We start from the raw sequence: 22,409 nt of genomic DNA, 5'->3' as shown, positions 1-22,409 counted from the left end.
TAAACTGAAATTAATTTTGCTGAACTGAAATTATTTTTTTACTGATTCTCTATTATATTTCTTCTTTAGAGTTACTGATTTTTGTTGAAATGAAATTTATTTTTAGTAAACTGAAATTACTTTAATAAACTAAACTTATTTTTTCTAAACTGAAATTATTTTTATTGAACTGAAATTATTTTTACTGGATATTATTTTTTTAAGGTGAACTAAAAAGGGCCTAACACTTTGACTTTTATACTATGAGTATTAAGGATAATTTTAGTCATGTGAGATCTTCTTATATTCGTTTTGATTTATACTTTCATAAAATTAAATTTTTATAATTTTTGCATATTGGTAAATAAAGATACAATATGAAATAGTACATTGACAAACGTGAAAAGAGAAGTGTTACAAGTAAATAAAAACAGAGAAAATAATTATTAGCTAACTCAATATAATTCAAATCTACCTCCAATTATTAATATTAGTAATTTAAAGAACGAATATTAATTAATATTACCAATTTTAAGAAAGAAAAATCTAATTATTAAACGAAAGGTAGCTCGGACTTGTTATGTCAAATAAATTTCCATCAAATTAAAAATACTATGAGGGGAGAAACCGATGCAAATTAAACATGTTTGGAATAGTTATTAATATCCCACTTAGCTACTAAGGTCCCATCCACTTTACCTTATTTTTGCTAAACTAAAATTATTTTAATTAACCTGAAAATATTTTTGTTGAACTTAAATTATTTTTACCGAAGTGAAATTAATTTTATTGAACTGAAATTATTTTTGCTGAACTGAAATTATATTTATTAATTTTCTATTATATTTATTCTTTAAACTTACTTTTTTTTTTTACTGAATTGAAATTATTTTTACTATACTTAAATTAATTTTACTGAACTGAACTTATTTTTACTAAATTGAAATTATTTTTACTGAACTGAAATTATTTTTCCCATTTAACATCAGAAAAGTTACAAAAATCAAATGACATGCTATCTTTACGAATATTACCATAAATTAGATGGATAGAGCCTTAGGAGGTAGACCCAAGATCTTTGTAGAAATATTGCCATAAATTAGGGCATGTTCACATTTACTGAACTGAAGTGAACTGATTGAAGCTGAACTATTTGGAGCAAAAGTGAAGTGAAGTGAACTGAATTGAATAGAGCTAAAATGAATATTTAATTTTATGAGAGAAGGAAATTAGGAGTTGATCTAAACTGAAGTGAACTGATTGGAGCTGAACTGAACTGAATTGAACTGAAATTAAGCTGAAGTGAATAGTCTCTTAGATGAATGCTTATTAAGAGAAAAGATAGGCCCTATAAGTCTATAACACCATAAACCTCCTTGTAGAAATTAAATTTTCATGCACGAGAATTTGATTTTTTTTGGTACGGTACTATTTTTAATGAGTAATACGAGTAATAAATAAAAGGGGTAATCTCACAAAAAGTGTGAAAATCAAGATACTTTATGGCCATTTTTCTTAATATTTTTGATTTCGTAAGGATAATAATTTTGATTACTAAAAGTGAACTAAATCATCACTTAATTAGTGTTGCCCTTAAACTCAGCTACTTTTTCTCAGATTATAACCAAACCATGGTCACATAAATATTTCACCCTCGGAATTTCTCTCCCCTTGAACCCAAACAATGCAAACATTATCCACAAGGAAACCTTCTTCCCCTCTTCTCAAATAATCGTGCACGTAATTAATTATCTTATTATTCTTCTTTAATTAACTTCCAAAACTAAAAGTAAAATTAAATTTCTAATTAAATCCTTATTTGTAGCCTAAATTCACATACCTAAGGTTTTTACTACATTAGTAAATCAAAGAAACACGTTTAAGACTTTTCCCACCAATATCATTATTGTTCATCAATTTATATAGTACTCCGTAATATATATATTTCTAAAAAAATTAGAGCATTAATTGAAGGCACATTACCTCCTTGTTTTACCTCATTCCTCTTCCACCTTTAAACACCATATTTAGAATACAACTTTTGAATCTTATTGTTGTAAATATTTTAAAACTCGTTTCATACTCGGTATTTTATGTGCTCAGGAATAACTAATTCATCAACCCTTAAAATCAACAACTTACCAGTTGCGAGAATAATTCATTAGTCCTTAAGTCTAGTAGTCGACAACTTACCAGTTGTTCATTAGCCCTTAAAGTCGACAACTTACAGAGAAATTTCTTTTCCGAGGAAAATAATTAAAATCAAAAGAACAGAAGAAGTAGCAAAATAGTACCCCACTTCCAACCAAAAGAAACCCAAATTGATTGGGACATATTTCCTCTAACTGTAATCTTATGGTACTACTAGTGCATTAAATTAGGGCAGGTTACTTGATGCCCTTTATAAACTAGTATTTCTTTGGTTTCAATCCTTCAGATCTAAGTATCACATACATTTTATTTCTAAGACATTTTTTCCTCTTTGAGAAACTAAATTGGGAAAAATATCTCATCTTCTTCTCTCTAGCTAATATACTCCTTAATTAATAATTCTATCTTATCAACTACTCAATTTCTATTTTATTTTATTACCATTTACAATCTTTGTCTCACTTTTTCCATTTTCTTTTAGCTACCCTCCTTTTTTATTGGAACCTTACTCACAAAAAGAGCAAGATTTTTAGCATAATATTCTTTTGATCTAGATAAATTAAAGGATTAAGAAAAATTAAGTTGGATTTTGGAAAGAGAAAAAAAAAAAAAAAAAAAGGGGAGAAAACATGGGTGCCCTTCTTGCTAATTGGCCATGGGAGAACTTGGGCTCTCACAAGGTACTAATTCTCTACCCTTGTTTTTTCTGGAAATTTTGGTTTATAAATTGATTAGGTAATCATTATCTTTTTTTATAAAAAAAATAAATAATAATTGTGCATATTTTTTTTTATCTTAAAATATTACATCAAATCAACAATTTTAGATAGAATCAACGTGTTTTCTATGAAAGTTGAATCCTAATTTATCTTACAATATAAGATGATCTGAGTCATGAATTAACCATGAATTTTATCTTGTAGTATTTTCTATATGGCCCGTTTATTGCACAAGTAGCACAACTATGGTGGAAAGGAGAAACAATAAGCAATACATGGAGCTTCCATATTCTATTGCTATGTAGTCTTAGAGGTTTTCTCCATCAACTTTGGCATACTTATTGCAACATGCTCTTCCTTAGCCTTAAGCGCCGAATTAATCACCGAGGAATCGATTTTAAGCAAATCGATCACGAATGGAATTGGTATGCCCTATTATTTATACATTATGATTCTTAAACAACATATAATTATATTAAATTTAATTATATGATTCTTATTTTATATGATTTAATTTAATTACAGGGATAATTTCATAATTCTTCAAGCATTAGTTGGAAGCTTAATGTTGTATATGTTCCCATCCTTAACAAATTGGAACGCGTTATGGGACGTAAGAGGATTAATTGCAGCTTTGTTGATTCATATGGTAGTTTCGGAGCCGTTGTATTATATGATACATAGGTTATTTCATAACCAACCAAAATTATTCAACAATTATCATTCACTTCATCATTTATCTCCTGTACTTCAGCCTTATACTGGTAAGTTTACAACTAACTTATTTAATTTGCGTATAATTTTGGTTTATGCTACCTAAAATCATTAATTTGTATATGGTTGGGTCAAGTAATAATATAGTTTAGTGTATTAAAAAAGATTGATATGACTAGAACGTAACTTAACCAGTATAATAAGACCAATAATTTAATTAACATGTTTAATTTGTTATGTATGTATTAGGCTTAAATGTTAGGTGTTTCCACCATTTTCTACCAAGGAAATTATTTAAAAGTTTGATTTAATTTATTAATTAAAGAGAAAAAGAAGTGGTCGGTTTAATAAAATATAGTAGTAGACAAGTTAGGTACCTCTGGATACCATATTTAATTTATAATTGAAATAAGTTCAAATAAGTGAAAATCAGATAGAAAAAAACGTGTTCTAATTAACACGTTTATTATGAACTTTTGCAGCGGGAAATGCAACATTCTTAGAGCACATCCTCTTGTTGGGAATCATGGGAATTCCATTGGTTGGAGCAGCTTTGATGGGATATGGTTCAATTGGCTTGATTTACACCTATGTTTTGGCATTTGATTTCTTAAGATGCTTGGGACACTCCAATGTTGAAATTTTCCCACATCAAATTTTTGAAGTTTTGCCTATCCTTAGATACCTTCTATACACTCCTACGTAAGTATCTCAATCTTTACTTCTATCGGATCAGTTAATTTTTAAATTTTAACCAAAAATACGGGTGATTCTGAAATTAAATATATAAGGTACTTTTTCATAAGAATAATTTTTAATTTAAAAATAATTGTAGGAAAGTAATTGATGGAACACCCTATTCCAAATTTATGGGCACCACATAAGAATGGAAGAGTAATAAATATGTTACTTCAAATTATTTACGGGTCCTTTTGTACTATAGAACTAGTTTTATTTCTCATGCCACTAGGCCTGTTTTAATAAATTAAAAAGAGTTCGTTGTAACAAGTAACCATTAATGTGATCTAACTTCCAAAGGATTCATGTGGTGTTGTCAAATGCATGCTTGCTAGTTAAGAGTAGAAAACAACAAAAAAAAAAAAAAAAAAAAAAAAAAAAAAAAAAAAATCATCCTTACCATGGCAGATGTGCGTAATTGATTGTTTAATTTCAAAATATGTACTCTATGAAGTTGATAACTTTAGCGAAAATAAAGTGTCATTGATGGTTAAGTGTTTTCAAGTACTTTGTATGATGTCTATCTCAACTTCTTATCAACAACTCTTATATCATATCACGTGGAAAATTTATGTTCGACACGATTTAGAAAAGTTTAAACTAAACACATATGTTAGCTTTTGCTTATCAATTAGTATTGTTAACTTCTTACCTGATTGAGTCCGAAACTATTCGAAGTGTTAATGATATACTCATGAACAAAGAAAGAAAACAAATTAATGTTGAAATTTATTACTAAATTTTGCAGATATCACAGCATACATCATTCAGAGAAAGATTGTAATTTCTGTCTATTTATGCCAATTTATGACTTATTGGGAAATACTCTTAACGGCAAATCGTGGGAGATGCAAAAGCAAATAAGTCTAAATTCAGGTTTGGAAATATTCAAGAACTTTTTTTCACATCTTACTGAACAAATCTTTCCTAAAATGTGAAAAGTTTGGCTAACTCTTTTTTTTTTTTTTTTTTTTTTTTCATGTGTTATTTGTCCTTTTCTTATATTAAATGATTTCTCACATAAATGGATATGCTAGTAGAAAGGGCAATATATTACTCTATCATTGGTTCATTCATAGAAAGAAAAAAATTATGTGTTACATTTTTATTTTTATTAAGGCTGGGGTCATTACATGTGCACTTGTACTACCCCATATCACCTTATACCCTACCTAATTATTGATATTAGTCCAAATTTCTTGGTCTTGTATGATCGAAGAAAAAACATGATAATATTGACTTTTAATAATAAACATGATAACATTGGTCTTGTCATATTGTTACGAATAGATCATTTTATATATACATTCGATGTTTTTAGTGCATAATAACTCTGAATCTCTGATCATAAAAATCTTTAATAACAAAATTTAATGAAACATACATTAGATATGGGTATTAAATAGTCAAATTTCGCATATAATTAACTATTGATTAGTAATTATTAATTAACATCGAGTCTTAAAATACAGAGAAAAATGTGAAGGTGCCAGACTTTGTGTTCTTAGCACATGTAGTGGACATATCATCGGCCTTGCATGTCCCATGGTTGTTCAGAGCATATGCAGCCCTGCCCTTCTCCGTGCGGTGGTTCCTCTTGCCTTGTTGGCCTATTGTTTTCTTGGTTATGTTCATGATGTGGGCATGGGCCAAGCCCTTCACCGTCTCCTTCTACAACCTCCGCGGCAAGTTGCATCATACCTGGGTTGTTCCTAGGTTCGGTTTCCAGGTACCTTACATCATACTCCCTTTGTTTCTTACACTTTGTTTGGATTGAAGGAAATGGAGGAATGAACTATCTTTCATTTAGATAAAAAATGAGGGAGGCAGGGAATAGGAGAGAAGAGAAATGGAGAGATTAAATTGTGAGAAATTAATCTCTCTAACAATTGAGAGATTTGAAAGGAAAACTCATATTTCTTCCTTCCCCTCCCTTTCTCTTCCCTCCCCTTCACCTCCCTCCCCTTCTTTTCTTTCCCATTTGTTTATCCAAACACACCGTTAATAAGTACTACTTGTGTCATTTAATATTACACATGTGAAACAAATAAGTATACCTACAAAGATACTTAACTTTAGTAAAAAAAAAAAAAAAATTACCCAGCTTTAACATTTGTAAATATATATTTTTTTGGACAGTATTTCTTGCCATTTGCAACAAAAGGCATCAACAAACAAATAGAGCATGCTATACTTAAGGCAGATAAAATGGGTGTCAAGGTTCTTAGCCTCGCTGCCCTCAACAAGGTGGGATTTTTTTTTTTTTTTTTTTGGAACAAATTTTATATTTTTTAGTTCAATGTTTAATTTAATTTGATGTATTTCCTAATTTGGACTCGAAATTTGTTTAATTTACAGAATGAAGCATTGAATGGTGGAGGAACATTGTTTGTTAACAAGCATCCAAACCTAAAAGTACGTGTGGTTCATGGCAATACATTGACCGCCGCAGTTATTCTTCATGAACTTCCTAACAATGTCGAGGAGGTCTTCCTAACCGGTGCAACCTCTAAGCTCGGAAGAGCCATTGCCCTTTATCTTAGTCGTAAACAAGTGCGAGTTTTGGTGAGTATTACCTTCATTCTTCTAACTCAAAAACACCCTAATTAAAATATCATCAGATGTAACAACTATATAACGTGACCAAAAAATTCCACAAAAAAGGTTTGGGATGATCAATTTGTCCTAGTCACGTTGCACAAGTTATTGCATGCAATAATGAGCTGTTTTTAATCAATAGACGTCACTATTAAAAAAGTATAATTCAATGTCAAAAGTTTTATCAACTAAACTAGCAAGTTGAAAAGAAAACGTGGTAGTATGGATGACTCGATTAGGGATTGTGGTGTACAAGTATTTGCAAACAAGGTAATTTAACATGCCAATTAGAAATTTTGTGACCTTGAACCACAATGACCAACCAAATATTTATTGGGTTAAAGGTTGGTTTTATCTCTCTTGGTTAACTCCTTAGCTGGCTGATCGGTCCCCTAATAATGAACATATATATGTACATGAGTTTATATATATATGTACATGTGCATTCAAGTTTTCTTCACTTTTTACCTAACATTTAGACCTTTTAATTCATTCACTGGATATGACTGAAATCTTGTGTGATAACATAGATAATTAGATGGTGCTGAATCATTTAAAAACTAGTATAAATTGTTACACTTTTATTCTAAGTAGTACTATATTTACCATCTTGATTATTTGAAGTTGAAAGAATTATAATTCATTTAAATTTTACTTATAATTGTACAATAATATTGCAGATGTTGACTCTATCAACTGAGAGGTTTCAAAAAATTCAAAAGGAAGCACCAGTAGAATGTCAAAAATACTTGGTACAAGTGACCAAGTACCAAGCAGCCAAGAATTGCAAGGTAATTTATTGTACTAAATATATGATACTTTAAAGTTCACTAGAATACATATGACTATATCGAGTATAAAACAATTCCTGGGCCTCAACCATTAGCTTAACCTTTTGGTTGAATTGGTCATTTAACATAAGACATATACTTTAAATGGACACCAAACAACCAAAATTTTAAACCGGTGCCTTGAAGTAAAAGCAATAGTTTTCCTTAAACACATATATCAGAAGTTCAAAAATGTAAAAGTGTATACATATATAGGTTTGTGAATGTTTAATTGGAATGAAAATATCTATCCGTACAACAAGCACAAACAAAAATTCAAAAGTATCTCTATATGAAAGTGCAATTACTATTACTTACAATTTTGGATAATTGGGACCATAACATAACGCATGAAACTCATTTGCAATGTATATTACAGACATGGATAGTAGGAAAATGGATCACACCAAGGGAGCAAAATTGGGCACCAACCGGGGCCCATTTTCATCAATTTGTGGTTCCACCAATCTTGCATTTTAGAAGAGATTGTACTTATGGTGATCTTGCTGCCATGAAGCTGCCTGAGGATGCCCAAGGTCTTGGCAGTTGCGAGGTAATTAAGCGTCTTTTATTTCACAATTTATATAAAACTATACTTTATTTTGTGTTTAACTATGTCATCGTTGCATGCATCTTGTAAATCTTTTTTAAAGTTGACCAATGGACCAGGCCAAGTTGAAAACAACTTAATTGGACTGGTGAAAGAGGCAGGTTAGTTGTTAAGGGCTCATAATTCAGACACGATCTAGTATCTAAATCTTTTAAACGATTAAATGATTTTGATTGTCATCGATACTGATGGTGTTAATTAGGGCCACCAATATATAGTTCAAAAGATGACCCTTCTAAGAAATATACATCATCACACTACCATGTATATGATGCATTAGTCATCATGTATATTAATGATAGATTGATAGGTGATTACATATATCACGATCAATGACTAAATAAGACAATGTCTTAATCAAGTAACATATATTTATAAAAATCCTAATTACTACTAGTAGTTGATTGCATCCAATCTATAACGTGTGAATTTCTTCCAATTCCAAAGATCCATTAACTATGGCCGGCCAATGATGGCTTTCATTATTCAACTTAAGTTTCCGTAGCTTCCTTGCTAATACAATAATGATTCACCTACTAGGTATAAATGTTATTAATTGATGTCTACACATTTATAAAAATTAGTTGCATTTTGTAAGCTTAATTCAAGAGAAGACTAATTTTATCTATTAATTGCATGATTATAGCAACGTAGATACTTGTCAAATGCTAAAGGCTTGAAATATGAACTTACTAAATCTCAAAGAAAAAAAAAATCGTGAAATGTTTCTATCTGTCTTTTTAAATTGTACGGTTCCATTTAACTATTTAAGCATGTTTTTTCCTCACAAGTATTGATGAATACTCATAACCAAAATAATCTCTCATAAAATGATTATTCTAACTTTAAGAAAATTTCTTTTTAAATGTAATCAAAATACGGGTGTGCCCCTATCACAGGAAGGGTGGGGTAAGGATCGAATCCAGGTTACACCTGGGGGAGATGGAGGGACTAACTATCCCTCCACTTCATGATCCTCGAGAACATCTTTTATTTGTGAATGGATTGAGTACACATATATGGCATATATGTTGACACCTCCTTAAACATACAAACATTTTTTTCAAAGAAACATAATATTAAATCATAATATATATGCTTATTAAATTTTTGGGATGAATGATTGCAGTATACAATGGAAAGAGGAGTAGTACATGCATGTCATGCAGGAGGAGTGGTTCATTCACTAGAAGGGTGGACACATCACGAGGTTGGTGCAATTGATGTGGATAGAATTGATGTGGTGTGGAAATCTGCAATGAAGTACGGTTTAAAACCTGTTTAAAGTTTGAATAATTGCTTATAATAATTAAGAAGTTAAAAAGGGGGGTAATCCAAACCCCTAAATTTTAATGATTCTTGTAATTTGCAAGTCTCCAATTTTCTTCTTGCAAAACCGCTTTGATTAATTTCTTTTTGTAATTGCTTCAATATTAGAGATAGGTCTATGTCATTTTTAGCTTGTATTCATTCCATGTATGTAGTTATGAAAACAAAAAAAGAAAATTGTTATATAATAACCTACTATATATATTTATATATAGCACTGTATTCATTTATGGTATAAATAATAATTATTGCTATATGTTTTTACGATTCAATTCTACTACATAGTTATCAATGGAAATGCTCGAATTTAGGGTATCCAAGCAGTAGGTAATAATAACTTGGTTAGAAATTTTGATAGTTGAATACTAGTCTCCTATACACCATACAGAAAAATCAAGTGGTTTTCTATCACTTCAATCAATCAAATTATCTTATGCTTGATATATAGTATGTAAGTGTGTTGTACGGGGTATGATTTATTTATTTTACGACACATATTATTGGAGTGTAATTAATAATAAAGTATACATATTTTACAAAGTTAAATGTTTAAACTGTAATACTTTGTACTTCATATATAACGCACATTAGTGGAGTGTAATTAATAATAAGTACACATATTTCATAAAGTTAAATGTTTAAACTGTAATTCTTTGTACTCCGTATATAATAATTATTCATAGGATAATACACGGTGCAGTAAATTATATATGATGTAATCAAAAGTACTCAGTAATATTTCCCAATAGTCTAATACATAATAGATGGATAGGACATGTTATAAGCTCTGATCTATTTGGTTCACATAAATAACATGGATATTATTAGTTTTCTCAACCATTGATTAGAAAATGAATACACCAACCACATTAAAAGAGCTTGGATATAACTCTCCCTTACGTAATTGCTACATACCTTCCAAGCTTCCACCAATAAAAAGGGTCATCAATTAAACTCGTTGTCTCAACAACGTAACTCGTTTACAATTTCAGATCAGAAAACAAATAAAGTACACGTGTCTACGTAGGATTATTGCCATGTCTGTTTGTCACTAAGAGCATTCCCATTAGTGAGGAGAATTTTGCTCATGAGCAAAATTCATGAACAAAATTGCATTATTTGCTTTCCCACCAATGAGCATTACAAAATATGCTCATGAGCATATTGAAATTTGCTCATCCTATGAGCAAAACTGATAGTGAACAGTGATAGCGTGGGGCCCACAGCAAGCACTAAACGTCAATTTTTTTTTTACTTTTCGCACCCTCAAAACGACGAGTTTTGGGGTTTGGTCTGAACAACCATCCTCCAAAACGCGTCGTTTTGAAGGCAGCAAAGCAAAAAAAAAATTTCATTTATCGACTGACAGGGCGCGTCAGTCCAGCCAATAGGAAGCTGACACGCGTCCCTGTCAGCCTGTTCCTCCAATCAAAAAATTCAACCGTTTAGCAACGGTAATTAAATCAAAACGGTAATTTGACCGTTTAATAATTATTAAAAAAAAAAAAAAAAATTCACCAACGGTTATATTTTTTTTTCCCCTACAAATAGAGATCCATTTTGACATATTTTGGTATAATTTCAAAAATCACAAAAACACCCAATATTACACTTAATCACATTTCTAGTGATATTTATGTTATAATTTCTAATATGAAGTTGAGAAAGGTTATTTTTTTTTTTTTGGGTTTATTATTTTTAATTACAGTTTTTAGTACTTTAATTTTTTTCAAAACGTTATTAATGATATTTTAAGTAGCAATATTTTTTTTTGTTTAAAAAATCCAAAAAACTCTTTATTATTTTCACTCCCAAGTTTAGTTTGATTCAATTTTCATTTTCTAATATTACTGTTTATTTTTTAGTATAACTACTTTTTTTCTCAACAAAAAAAAAAAATTTTATTTAATTACTTTTTGTAGCACTAGAAATTATTTAAAACGTTATTAACGTTATTCCATTTTAATTTAGGTGTGCCTCTTAAGTAATTATTGTTGTTTATTATACAATATAATGGATCCAAACAACCCTAATTACAATCAACTTGCTCAACATTTTTCTGATTTAGGTGATGATTTCATTAGTAGTCCAAATTTTCAATTATTCCTAGGAAGATTAGGCAACCCTTCTTCTCAAAATTCCGTTCATCAACCAACACCTCCTCAGATTCCCAACAATGAAAACACTTTTTTTGAGCAACAAACTCCTCCCGTTACCGAAGGGAGCAACTCTGAGTACGATCTCAGCCAAGAAGAAGCTGTTCCGGAGACACCACAGTACCCTCCACCACCTCCAAGGATTCCGACCAATCAACCACTTGCCAAAGCGAGTCGCATTTGGTCGGTTGCTGAGGATGAAGCTCTAATTGGGTTCTATCTAGCACTAAGTGATGATGCGCTTCGTGGTACGAGCCAAAAGGCGTTCGAACTATGGCGAAAAGTTCATGCAGCTTACTGTAAACTACAAGCTGAGAAACCGCATATTCTCCCGCCAAGACCTTTGAAGAGTTTGGAGACACATTGGAGAAGAATGGCAGCTGATTTGCTACAGTGGACTAATTGCTATGAGGAGGCGGGCAAACTCCCTGAAAGCGGAAGTGGTTACAACGAAGCCGATCGAATTAAACACGCTTCCATGTTCAATTAAAAGCGGAAGTGATTTCGACACGTACGTCCACAGAAGAATGTCACTACGTGACAGAGACACTCATGTTCAATTAAAAGCGGATTTAGTGGAACACATTTGGCAAAAATATGGCTCTATTAATGAGTAAAAAAAATAAATTTGTCGTAAGATTACAATTTAATAGAGTATTAATCGTACGTTTAAAATCTAGGTTCGTTATTGGTTTGTAGTATTAAATGTATTCGTACGCTAATTAAATTTTATGTTGTATTACATTTATAATCAATTAGCGATTAAATTTCAATATTTTGAATGAAAATTTAATAATTGTATTAAATTAAATAAAAGTATAATTGTAATTAGTACCCATAAATATTAATTTAACCAAAACATATTAAATATTAATAGGGTGATGTGTAAGAGAGAGAGATATTGGTGGGGTATGTGAAAAAGTAGGAGAGAGATTGATGAGCATTTTTTTTTTTGCTCACTAGTGGGATAGATTTTGCTCACTAAAAATGCTCATGAGCAAATTTAGTTGGGAAGAGAGAGAAAGTGGGTAGAGAGAGAATGAGGAGAATTTTTTTTGTTCACTAGTGAGAATGGTCTAAGTATCTCAATTGCAACCCTTGTGATGAGTTGTGACCCTTCATGGACTTGATCAAAGAGATTAGCTTAGCATAACAAGTGGCTAAACTATATGGTAATTACTACTCCAGTTGATTTTTCTGTTTTTCAAAAAATGTCAAATGAAAAGAATAAAAAGGATCAAATGGATCGATCAGATTAGCTTAGCATAACAACTAATTAGTATCACCTTTAAATTTACTACAATTACTAGCAATTTATATTTTGGCTTACTAGCTATATAAATTTTTAATCAACAAACAATAGTGTACAATTAGTAAAAACCATTTATAAATAGTGATCATTCAATTTTACCATGTGTGATATAAACAAATAAACAACTATTCGAATCAATAAAAAATCAATTCTAACCAGCAATATAAGGCCTTGGTTACCATGTCTAAAAATTAATCTCTAATCAACATTATTCAAATAAAACATTAACTATTCAAATCAATAAAATTTAATTCTATTCAACAATATTCAATTTAAATCAATACGACACTAAATAATATTTACTCTAATTCAAAAAAAAAATCACATACTAAAGGGCTTGATTACCATGTCTAGAAATTAACTTCCAAAACAATGAATGATATTAGATGATCATATGGTGTAGAGATATTTATCACTTCCATTTAGTATTATGATTCAATTTAGTGAAGGATTTCAATTTTGATCAAATGAAAAATTAAAATTATTTTTCTCTCTCTTTTTTTTTTTTTTTTTTTTTTTTTTTTTTTTTTTTTTTTTTTTTTTTGTAATGTGGGCTAGTTATGGACCGTGTACCAGGTTCATATTTATTTGATTACTGGGCTACAGGTCAAAATTCCTTGCAATGGGCCAAATGACATACGTCCAATTTATTTTTAAAGGAAATAAAGTGATAAAAAAAGAAAATAAAATTGATGACACGTGAAATGGTGCGAAAGATACACGTGTTAAAAAAGCATAATAAGAGTTAAACCTGTCAACCGCCTAAACCTTGATCTCAAAACCCTCAACACAAAATGGCTTTGTAAACAAAAACTCAAACTCAACACAAAATCTGAAATACTAGTACTTCGTATTTAATAATTACTTCCAACAATTGATTAGAAATGGAAGGAAGGAAAGATTTGGGAGTGCAAACTAAAAGGCTTTTGAAGCGTATTACCAATAAGAACAAGATTAAGAAGAAAAACAGAATTAGTAGTATTAATTTCTGTAATATTATTCCCGATTTTGCTAATTATCTTAAATCTGATTCTTATTTTTACTCCCACTTCATCTCTTCTTCTCACCCGTCTCATAATTCAGCTCCACCTGATGCTTTTCTCTCTTTTAGAGGTAACTTATTTCTTCTTTATTACAGTACTTATTTAATTTCTTGTCTTTCTTTTTATTTTTTATTTTTTTTGTAATGTATAAATATTTTGTTGATTATAATATGTGCCTTTCATCTTTTGTGTTAATTACATCCCAATATAATCCTTTAAATGATAGATTAGTATGGTATTATATGTTATGTTATTGTGTAACACTGTAAATGTGTAAAGGGTATAGGCAAATTGTGCCTTGCCTAGGCCAAATTTCACTTATTTTATCGTGCTTTTGTCTACCATTGTGACGGGTTGTGCTTAGAGGGGTCAAACCCACATCTGACCCGATCCGATCTGAAACAGACTCGAAAAATATCTGATTCGGGTTTCAAGGACATAATAATTTAACATGACTCGATTTTAAAAATTGACTTGACCTGATCTCGTTAGACCTGATTCGAACATCTGAAATGACACCTGTGGCTGTAGCTGTATTGTGCTATGAATCTATGATGTGCTTTTTTCTATCAAAAAATGTTGCCCAGGCATAGCCCACTGCCATGTCATGCTTGCCTTATGCCGGGTTTTTTTTCGTGCATCGGCCTGCCCGGTAGTTTCTTTTATTAAATAGGTATGGTGATAATGGTACTACGGTAACACTTTAAAAAGGTGTATGAAAGTGTTGCCAAATAATTTATTCCCCCATTGAAAGTATTGGTACAAGGTGTATTGGATAAATTTAGGCAGCCCATATGGTTTATGGACCTTATGGTGAAACAAAAATGTGGTTGCACTTAGTATGGCGGTGGTAGTATGTCTTACGATTTTGCTTCAAATGATGATGTTGGTGTAACATTGTTACATGAATTGGTGTAGTATGCTATGATTGTACCTAAAGATGACTATGGCCATGCCTCGAGCTAGGCCCAATAGTTGAGTCATGCGCTCCGCAATTTTAGTGTTGTGCCTTTGGCCCAGCTCAGTGCCATCTTTGGTTATAGCTCGAAAAAAGGAATTTGTCATTGCTCAAAGGTAGGGATGGTTGCTTATAGATATATGGTTATGGACCTTGTGGTGAAAGTAGTGTGAAACTATGCTCCCTAGTCAATAGTCTGTTCTGAGAAAACTTAAGGTACACAATAACCCAAATCTATTACTTTGCATGTTATAGCCGTTTGCTGATTTGCTATGAATGAATGCAAATTTGAGAAAATCCATGAAACTTCTGTTTAGTCCATTCTACTTGTAGAAGAAGTGTATATCAGCATTGGTCGTGCCCTGGAGGTTCCGGTGGTGTTTGCCTTTTGTTTTTCGTAATTGCATGCTGTGCCCAAATTTTACTAAAAATTACAAACAAAGAAATGTAAGATAATCATGTAACAAAATGGGTTTAATTATCAGATTTTCTTGTCAATGGACAACTTCAATTTGTTCTGTGTCTTATCAAGCTTGGTTTCTCTTAGTAACTTCTTGTTTGGTAAGGATCAATGTGACTTGTCATGTTAGCTATAATCCTCTTCTTACTCAAAAGAAAAACGAGGGTAATGGAATTTGTTAATGACGGAGTACATTGTAATGTTCCGCAGCAGTCCTATTTGCATAAGATTTTACGTTAAAGATGGCTGGTTTGTTGAAACGATTTCTGTTTGTGTGTGTGATTAGATGCAGCCCATACCGGTGAACCTATTTTGGCAACTAAAGGGAAAATGAAGGAGAGGCTAGTGGAATACCTTAAATCTGATACGTATCTGTACACTCCTTTGGAAGGTACTCGACATTGTGATAATATTGCGGAGAAATCTGTCATTTCTTCCCCAAGAGGTACGGTTCCTTTTGCTTTAATTGGAAATTTTTGAACGTTAGTTGATGGTGGATTCGAGTGTTTCAAAGTGTTCCCAGAACTTTTGTACGACATTGGATTGTACTGGACCCTAAAGAACAACTTTTAAGGTGGGGCTTTCCTACTCTGCTTTGTCTCATACCCATACTAAGAGTCTATGCTTCAACAAGGAAAAACAATAGTATGGAATTATACCTTGAATCCAAATCTTCTGTCTTTTATTTTTTTTTTTTCACAGTTGTGGCGATTTTTCTTATTAGTTCATGCTATTATTTTAGGCCTTATTTTAGTAAAGAATTTTTGCCAATCAAAATTTCATGGGCATGAATTTGTATGAGTAACATATTTTAGGCTACAACCTTTCATTCACTTATTGAGTCCAAGTTGCTTATGGAATTTTTTGAAAGCCTAGGACAGCTACCTCGAGGCTTTATACCTGATGCTTACTTGGTCTTAATCTAAACAACATTTTAAGTAGGTTTAGAGACTAAAGATCAATAACATACCTATAGTATCTCAAGATCATTTTTATGTTTGGTCGATTTTTAATATAAGATTGCAATGCATACATGGATTGCTTGGTCCAGCATTGATTTAGTTGGATTTACAACACTCTTTCAAGTATATCATTTGTTATGTTTGGTTAATGAATGTTGCGTATGCAAACTTATTTTATTCTGTTTGTTCTGATCTCCTGTTGCTTGCAGGACAGGAGTTGCAATTTACAAGAGTAACTAGTACAGTATTATCAGATAAGATTGCCTGGCAGACAAAAGAAATAGCTGAAAATTATGTGGTTGAAAAGCATGGGGATCATGGCTCAAATGGTATGCCTCATGATGACAGTATCTTATTCCCTAAAACTCCAGGACTCCAGGAAGTAAAGAAGCAAGCAGCTCGCAGGAGCAGTCGATTATCAACAATCTCAGGTTCTTCTCACTCGATTACAGTATGCTTTTGCTAAAAAAAAATAAACACCTTTCATGATGTTTTTCAAATATGTTTTTCTAGATGCACAGAAAGTTTTACCTGCTAAGCAAGTTAGTGTATATATATGCATGAAACTCAATTAGTGTGTTGTAAATAAAGTGTGTTCAGCCTTCAGCTGTGAAAAATATTCATTAATAAGGGCTAGGTTATGATTGAGCTCTGGCTTCTGTGTGCTATATATGTGTTCTCTGTTCACGATAAACGTTGTTGGTAGTATGTACGGGGAGTTGAGGGTGGGATCCCTACTAAGCTTATAGTGACATACAAGCCTTGCACAGAAGTTTTAAATAGAAGGATGCAAGAAGCACTTAATTCCATGTGATGAATGATGAAATGACGAAGAAATGGGCAAGCTATATGTGTAGCTTATGGCCTTAGGCTATGATGTATGGTCGTATGGATCCCTCTAATTGATTCCGTGGTCTTTACAAATGCATTGTGGCATTTGGAAGACGATTCGAGGAAAAAAAAAGAAAGTTTGTAGTAGGTAAAATTACAAGTCGCTCTAATTAATTAGTACTACTGGATAGGTTATGTTGCCATTATTGAATTGTTTTGGAGATATTTGATGGAAATTGGAAAAGGTTGAATTGTTTTATGACATTAAAATTCGATGTCATAACATTATCCACTCGAGGAAAGGAATTTTCTGTATAGGCTATTTTCCGACAAAAGTCAATATAGTTTGTGTAAATAATATAGGCTTAGTTGTGATTAAAGATACAAGCTTAAATAACGATAGTATATGGTAATAGTCTCCGAGATTTGTAAATAGTATGTACCAGTACCAATTTCACCGCAACTATAAAAAAATGTCCCTCTTGTAATCAACAATTCTCCAAATCCCCTCCCCTTGATCAAGTTATGGTAATCACAAGAAAAGTCGCCATTGAGCTAATCACTATCTCAGAGCGAGATTGGCCTTGCCTGTTATTTTTCAATTCAAACAATGATGTGGTCTTTAATTTCCCAAGATGCGTAACTAGTTTAATTTTCATATTCCACCTGTACTTGATACAGTTTACCTGCATGCAATAATACAGAATGCTATAAGAAATTTTTGTTATCAATGAACGTTTAGTTACCCACATAAAGGTGAATTGTTTTGCGTATGTTAGATGTAAATGTTACTCCGTATTTTTCTGTGCTCCAGTTTTGAGACTGAAGATTGTATATGTTCTTTGTGCAGGTTAAAGTACTGGAATAGTAACCGTAAACAAGTCTTTAATGACTACATTGCCATAAGCAGCTAGGGCATAGAAACTTAGACTGATTTCATTTTGTATATGTGCTTAATACTTATAACTGTATCATCTACAAGTAAATACTTTAGTTAGCTCTTGACATCTCAGGACAGTTTGTAGCGAGTAATATGTCGAATGTTCTTTCGATGAAGTCTAGAATCACCAAAAGGAAATTGCTTTTTGTCGAAATTGAAAGTAATATATAGCTCTTTTAACTTTTGAGCATCTTCAATTTATAAACTTTTTCCATGTTCTTTATGTTCATCTGGGAGTGCTATAATGCCAAATGCTGAAGTGTTAGTTGAAATCACAGTTTCATAGACATTCTGATTTTGATTTACGACACCAACCAGGAACAAACTTACCGGTTACCCTGCAGGTATAACTAGATAGAAATCAAAGAGGTAAGACTCCTGTAAATTTGAGGGTTGAGTCGTTCAGTGAACTCAAGTTTAGATTGTCATGGCTGTGTTTGGCTGGTCATGGCCGGAGACTTATATACAACAGGCCAACAGCAAGTTGGGTTGAGCGGACCTAGCCAGTAGTTACACTCTTGAACAAGGAGGTATAGATTGTTAATTGAGCATGAAAACAAATCCTATGTTTTAATTATGAGCTTAAGTTTTTGGTTTAATTGGTCCTCTGACATACTATCATGAACCAACGTGGTAAGATCATGATTTTAAATTTCATTCACTCTCCTTTTAAGTGGAATAATTAGCGTATATTATTTTATTTTAAAAGGAAAGGTTGGTGGGGGAATTTAAACTCTGCCAAAACAGCAATACTCCGAAAAAAATTTATGTTCAAACAAGCTCATCTCGTGCCATTAAGCCTAATTTCCATGCTGGTATATAAAAAGAAGACGACTATTCTCCAACGAGTTAGATAAAAACAAATCGCTTAATATACGTGGATATTGTTATTCGGCCATATTTCATTACACGGACTACATGTATTTTCCGTCATTTTTAATCTCCCTCTTAGTTTTCTTTAGCCTAATTTAGTCCATAAAATCCAAAATTAAAGAAGGTGTTAAAATTAAAAGTCATACTCTAAACCATAGCAAAATGAGTGGATGACATTATTAGTGATACTAATTGACACAAAATGTAAGCAAGAAAAGAAGTGTACTAGATGAAGGGTGAAAGAGGGACTACACTCTCAAGAAAGGAAATGCACCCATGTGGTGACCATGTGGAAGATAAGAAAGTTAACTCTTTGCCAAAGCCAAAGCCAAAGCCAAGCCAATTTAAACCAACAATTTTGAGCTTGCTCTTTTATTTTTCTGGCTTTTGGTCCTACTTCTTCCCCTTTTTTTCATCTTGTTTCCTCAATCCCGCCAATTTTCCGTTGTTGACAACCTTTTTCTTGTGGGTGTGATAGTTATGAAATTAGTGCGTTGCTATCAATATGTGCAAATTGATGTAGTACGTAGTTGATTCCGTTTTATATTATTTATAACAATTAGACACTTTTTACTCATATTTTTTGTCAAACCGTTTCAAATAATGTGAAACAGAGGTAGCATGTGCTAATCAATGTGCAAACCGAAATTTTTTTTTGACTTTCTATGGACGTATCTAGCAAGAACTAACTTAGTATTGTCATGGACCCATGGTAATATATCCTAATCGAATTATTAAATTGAAAATTCAAATGTATCCAAACCCAAATGTACAATATCGACCAAAATGAGATTGATTCGATTCAATCCTGGCTTAAAACTTAATAAGAATAGATTGACCTTTGTTCCATAAAGAGCTAATTCATGATGGGTCATAATGACTTGACTCGAATGACTCATCACCCAAATGTGACCTATTTATCACCTTTAATTTTAAATTAATTGAAAAAGTGTATTAGTTCAAATAGTGTTGGCTGAGTATTTCCTCACCTTTAAACAGACGTAGTGGTTAGGTTTTAGAAGCTACTTTGAATTTTTGGCAATGATGTAAGTTAGTGTCTGATTAAAGGCTTCATCTCACCCTAATTTATAAATGGTTATGAAACTTATCTCAACCTCCCAAGATATCAAATTGTTAACAATTTTACTGTGTTTCATTTTTGTAAATCCCTTTGCTTTACAAGTATTATCCCACAAAATTCACCTTTCCACTCAATATCTTTCACTTTATCTACTTATTTTATTTTATTTTTTTCCACACTCACACTCTTTTTAACACCCTCTCTATTGCTTAACCACGTTTTTCTTAAATCCGCCCATCCACTCAGCTATATTCTTAATATCGGTGTACATACTCTATACTTCTATAGTAAATTTTAAGATCAAATAAAACGAAGATAATAGTTAAAAACTAAAAAATTGTACTATGATGATTTTTGTAGTACTATGAAGCTTTCTACTCTACTACCTTATATAATTAATTTTTATAGAAAATATTTAAATTCAAAGCCTCACACTTGTGATAATAAAAATCAAGGTAAATTTTAGAAAACCTTAATACATTATACACCTAATATCCGGCCTTTATATGCACTCTCTTCTCTCTCTCTCACACACACATACATTTATCAATTGTCAGTTATCTTTGAGTTAGCTTTTTGTATAGTACCTCAATTACATGTATACAACATGCATCTAATATAGCAAAAAAGGAGAAAAAATAGCTTACTAAATGTGGTTATTTAATGCATGGTAGTGACTTTTATGTGTGTCAATAATAAGACCAACAAGGTCTCTCTCACTTGTGTTCTGTATCAGTCGTCATAGTATGAGTTGTTGTGGTCAAATAACATTGATTTCTTCTTCAATTTCATCTTAACCACATTTCTAATTTTTGATTATTGGCTTAATTATTGATTGATTTGATTCAATTTGCATCGTGCATTATCAGTAATCTACGTAATATTTCTTAGCACTCACATGGTGTCTTTGCTATCATTGGATAAAGAGATTTGAAGGACATAGTTTAGTTGAGCAATTTGTACCGATAGTTGAGAGATTTTCCACAACCAATTAATTATTACATCCAAGAAAAATACTAGCTCCGTTTTTAATATCTTATTATAGTATACTTATACTTAATTGATACAATTATCAATGCATTAGTTTGATCTTAATATACGAAGTATGAAGTATATTCCACCTCTATTTCATATTATTTACAACGATTACACACTTTACACTCACAATTTATGTCAAATCAACAAAGGCACTCTATAATTAGACATTAGTTAAAGTTATTTAAAAAAAAACTTGATGTATAATCATTAGATAATAAATAATAATAAATTTTTTTGAGAGGATTTTTTTTTTTTATCTTTTTATATGTATAGTCAAACTTAATATGTAAATAATACAAAAGGTTACAGTATGCTAGTACGTAGTATATCATTTTAATAAAAAAAAATAAAATAAAATAAAAAAATTGTTCTTTGTAAGAAATATATTGTCCTTTGTATAATTGTATTGGCCTAGACATCATAAAAATTTGGCTTGACAAAATTTCACCTTTTAATCATTTCTCTAAAATAATTTTTTAAGGATAGATAGTCATTTAATTTGACTATTATGCATAGCAAGTAATGAGTACTTTTTTTGCATGTGATAAATGTTCTTAATTCTTCTTACATATTGCATTAAACAATTTTCAATTAAAAGTTTTGGTTGATTAGAAAACTTATTCTGTACATACCATAAAACTTTGTTTTCTAGAATGACTTTAAAAACCGTATAATCTTATTATCAAGAAAGTATGTGCGTGGTAATTTAGACTTATTCAATTATTGTAAATTTGTATTGCATGTTTGTTTTCTTATAAATAGCTTGGTTTGAAGTCATCATAATATAACCGTTTTTGTAATTTCTTATTATTTTCAAGCTTTCAAGAGTCTCAACCATCTGATATATAAAATGCGCAAACAAACAGAAACATATACTCCCACACACACAATCCCTAAATTACACTTTAGATTTTTTTCTTTCCCAAACATTAAATTCTCTATAGACTCACAATAACTAACACATCAAAGACTATATAACCATCCCAAAAAATACTTTACCCACAACATTTATTAGCTTACATACCAAATGAACATTCCACTTTAATTCTTATTATAAAAGGGTTTGACAAATTTATCACCAACCATA

The 22,409-nt window shown here is 31.3% G+C and overlaps 2 protein-coding genes across 3 annotated transcripts; both read left to right on the top strand.

The window, feature by feature from the left end:
* Positions 1-2,430: 2,430 nt before the first annotated feature.
* Positions 2,431-9,894, top strand: LOC145579962 (very-long-chain aldehyde decarbonylase CER3-like). Its single transcript, XM_081637274.1, has 11 exons — positions 2,431-2,810; positions 3,054-3,274; positions 3,375-3,613; positions 4,046-4,265; positions 5,050-5,177; positions 5,774-6,030; positions 6,441-6,548; positions 6,660-6,866; positions 7,580-7,690; positions 8,109-8,282; positions 9,469-9,894. The coding sequence occupies exons 1-11, from the start codon at positions 2,760-2,762 to the stop codon at positions 9,622-9,624; spliced, it is 1,872 nt and encodes a 623-aa protein (XP_081493400.1). The 5' UTR covers positions 2,431-2,759; the 3' UTR covers positions 9,625-9,894.
* A 4,034-nt stretch (positions 9,895-13,928) lies between these two features.
* LOC145578731 (uncharacterized) lies at positions 13,929-18,532 on the top strand. Of its 2 annotated transcripts, none has more exons than XM_081636033.1 (4): positions 13,929-14,249; positions 15,890-16,042; positions 16,769-16,990; positions 18,241-18,532. In XM_081636033.1, the coding sequence occupies exons 1-4, from the start codon at positions 14,021-14,023 to the stop codon at positions 18,243-18,245; spliced, it is 609 nt and encodes a 202-aa protein (XP_081492159.1). In that variant the 5' UTR covers positions 13,929-14,020; the 3' UTR covers positions 18,246-18,532. The 2 variants fall into 2 exon arrangements, with proteins under 2 accessions (XP_081492159.1, XP_081492157.1); XM_081636031.1 differs by having other exon boundaries at positions 13,931-14,249; positions 15,884-16,042.
* Positions 18,533-22,409: the final 3,877 nt, after the last annotated feature.

Source organism: Chenopodium album, chromosome 14 (assembly GCF_948465745.1).
Source record: "Chenopodium album chromosome 14, dcCheAlbu1.1, whole genome shotgun sequence".
NCBI classification, from domain to species: domain Eukaryota; kingdom Viridiplantae; phylum Streptophyta; class Magnoliopsida; order Caryophyllales; family Amaranthaceae; genus Chenopodium; species Chenopodium album.
Note: the sequence above shows the minus strand (reverse complement) of the source record. Positions and strands in the feature narration are given on the sequence as shown.

What these genes read in the sequence shown, in the direction of transcription:
- LOC145579962 (XM_081637274.1), top strand. Translation starts at nt 2,760, where the DNA reads ATGGGTGCCCTTCTTGCTAATTGGCCATGGGAGAACTTGGGCTCTCAC. An exon ending in GCAAATAAGTCTAAATTCAG is followed by an intron (nt 5,178 to 5,773) that starts GTTTGGAAATAT and finishes CTTAAAATACAG; the next exon opens with AGAAAAATGTGAAGGTGCCA. An exon ending in AAGCAGCCAAGAATTGCAAG is followed by an intron (nt 7,691 to 8,108) that starts GTAATTTATTGT and finishes TGTATATTACAG; the next exon opens with ACATGGATAGTAGGAAAATG.
- LOC145578731 (XM_081636031.1), top strand. Translation starts at nt 14,021, where the DNA reads ATGGAAGGAAGGAAAGATTTGGGAGTGCAAACTAAAAGGCTTTTGAAG. An exon ending in TGCTTTTCTCTCTTTTAGAG is followed by an intron (nt 14,250 to 15,883) that starts GTAACTTATTTC and finishes GTGTGTGATTAG; the next exon opens with ATGCAGCCCATACCGGTGAA. An exon ending in TGTCATTTCTTCCCCAAGAG is followed by an intron (nt 16,043 to 16,768) that starts GTACGGTTCCTT and finishes TGTTGCTTGCAG; the next exon opens with GACAGGAGTTGCAATTTACA.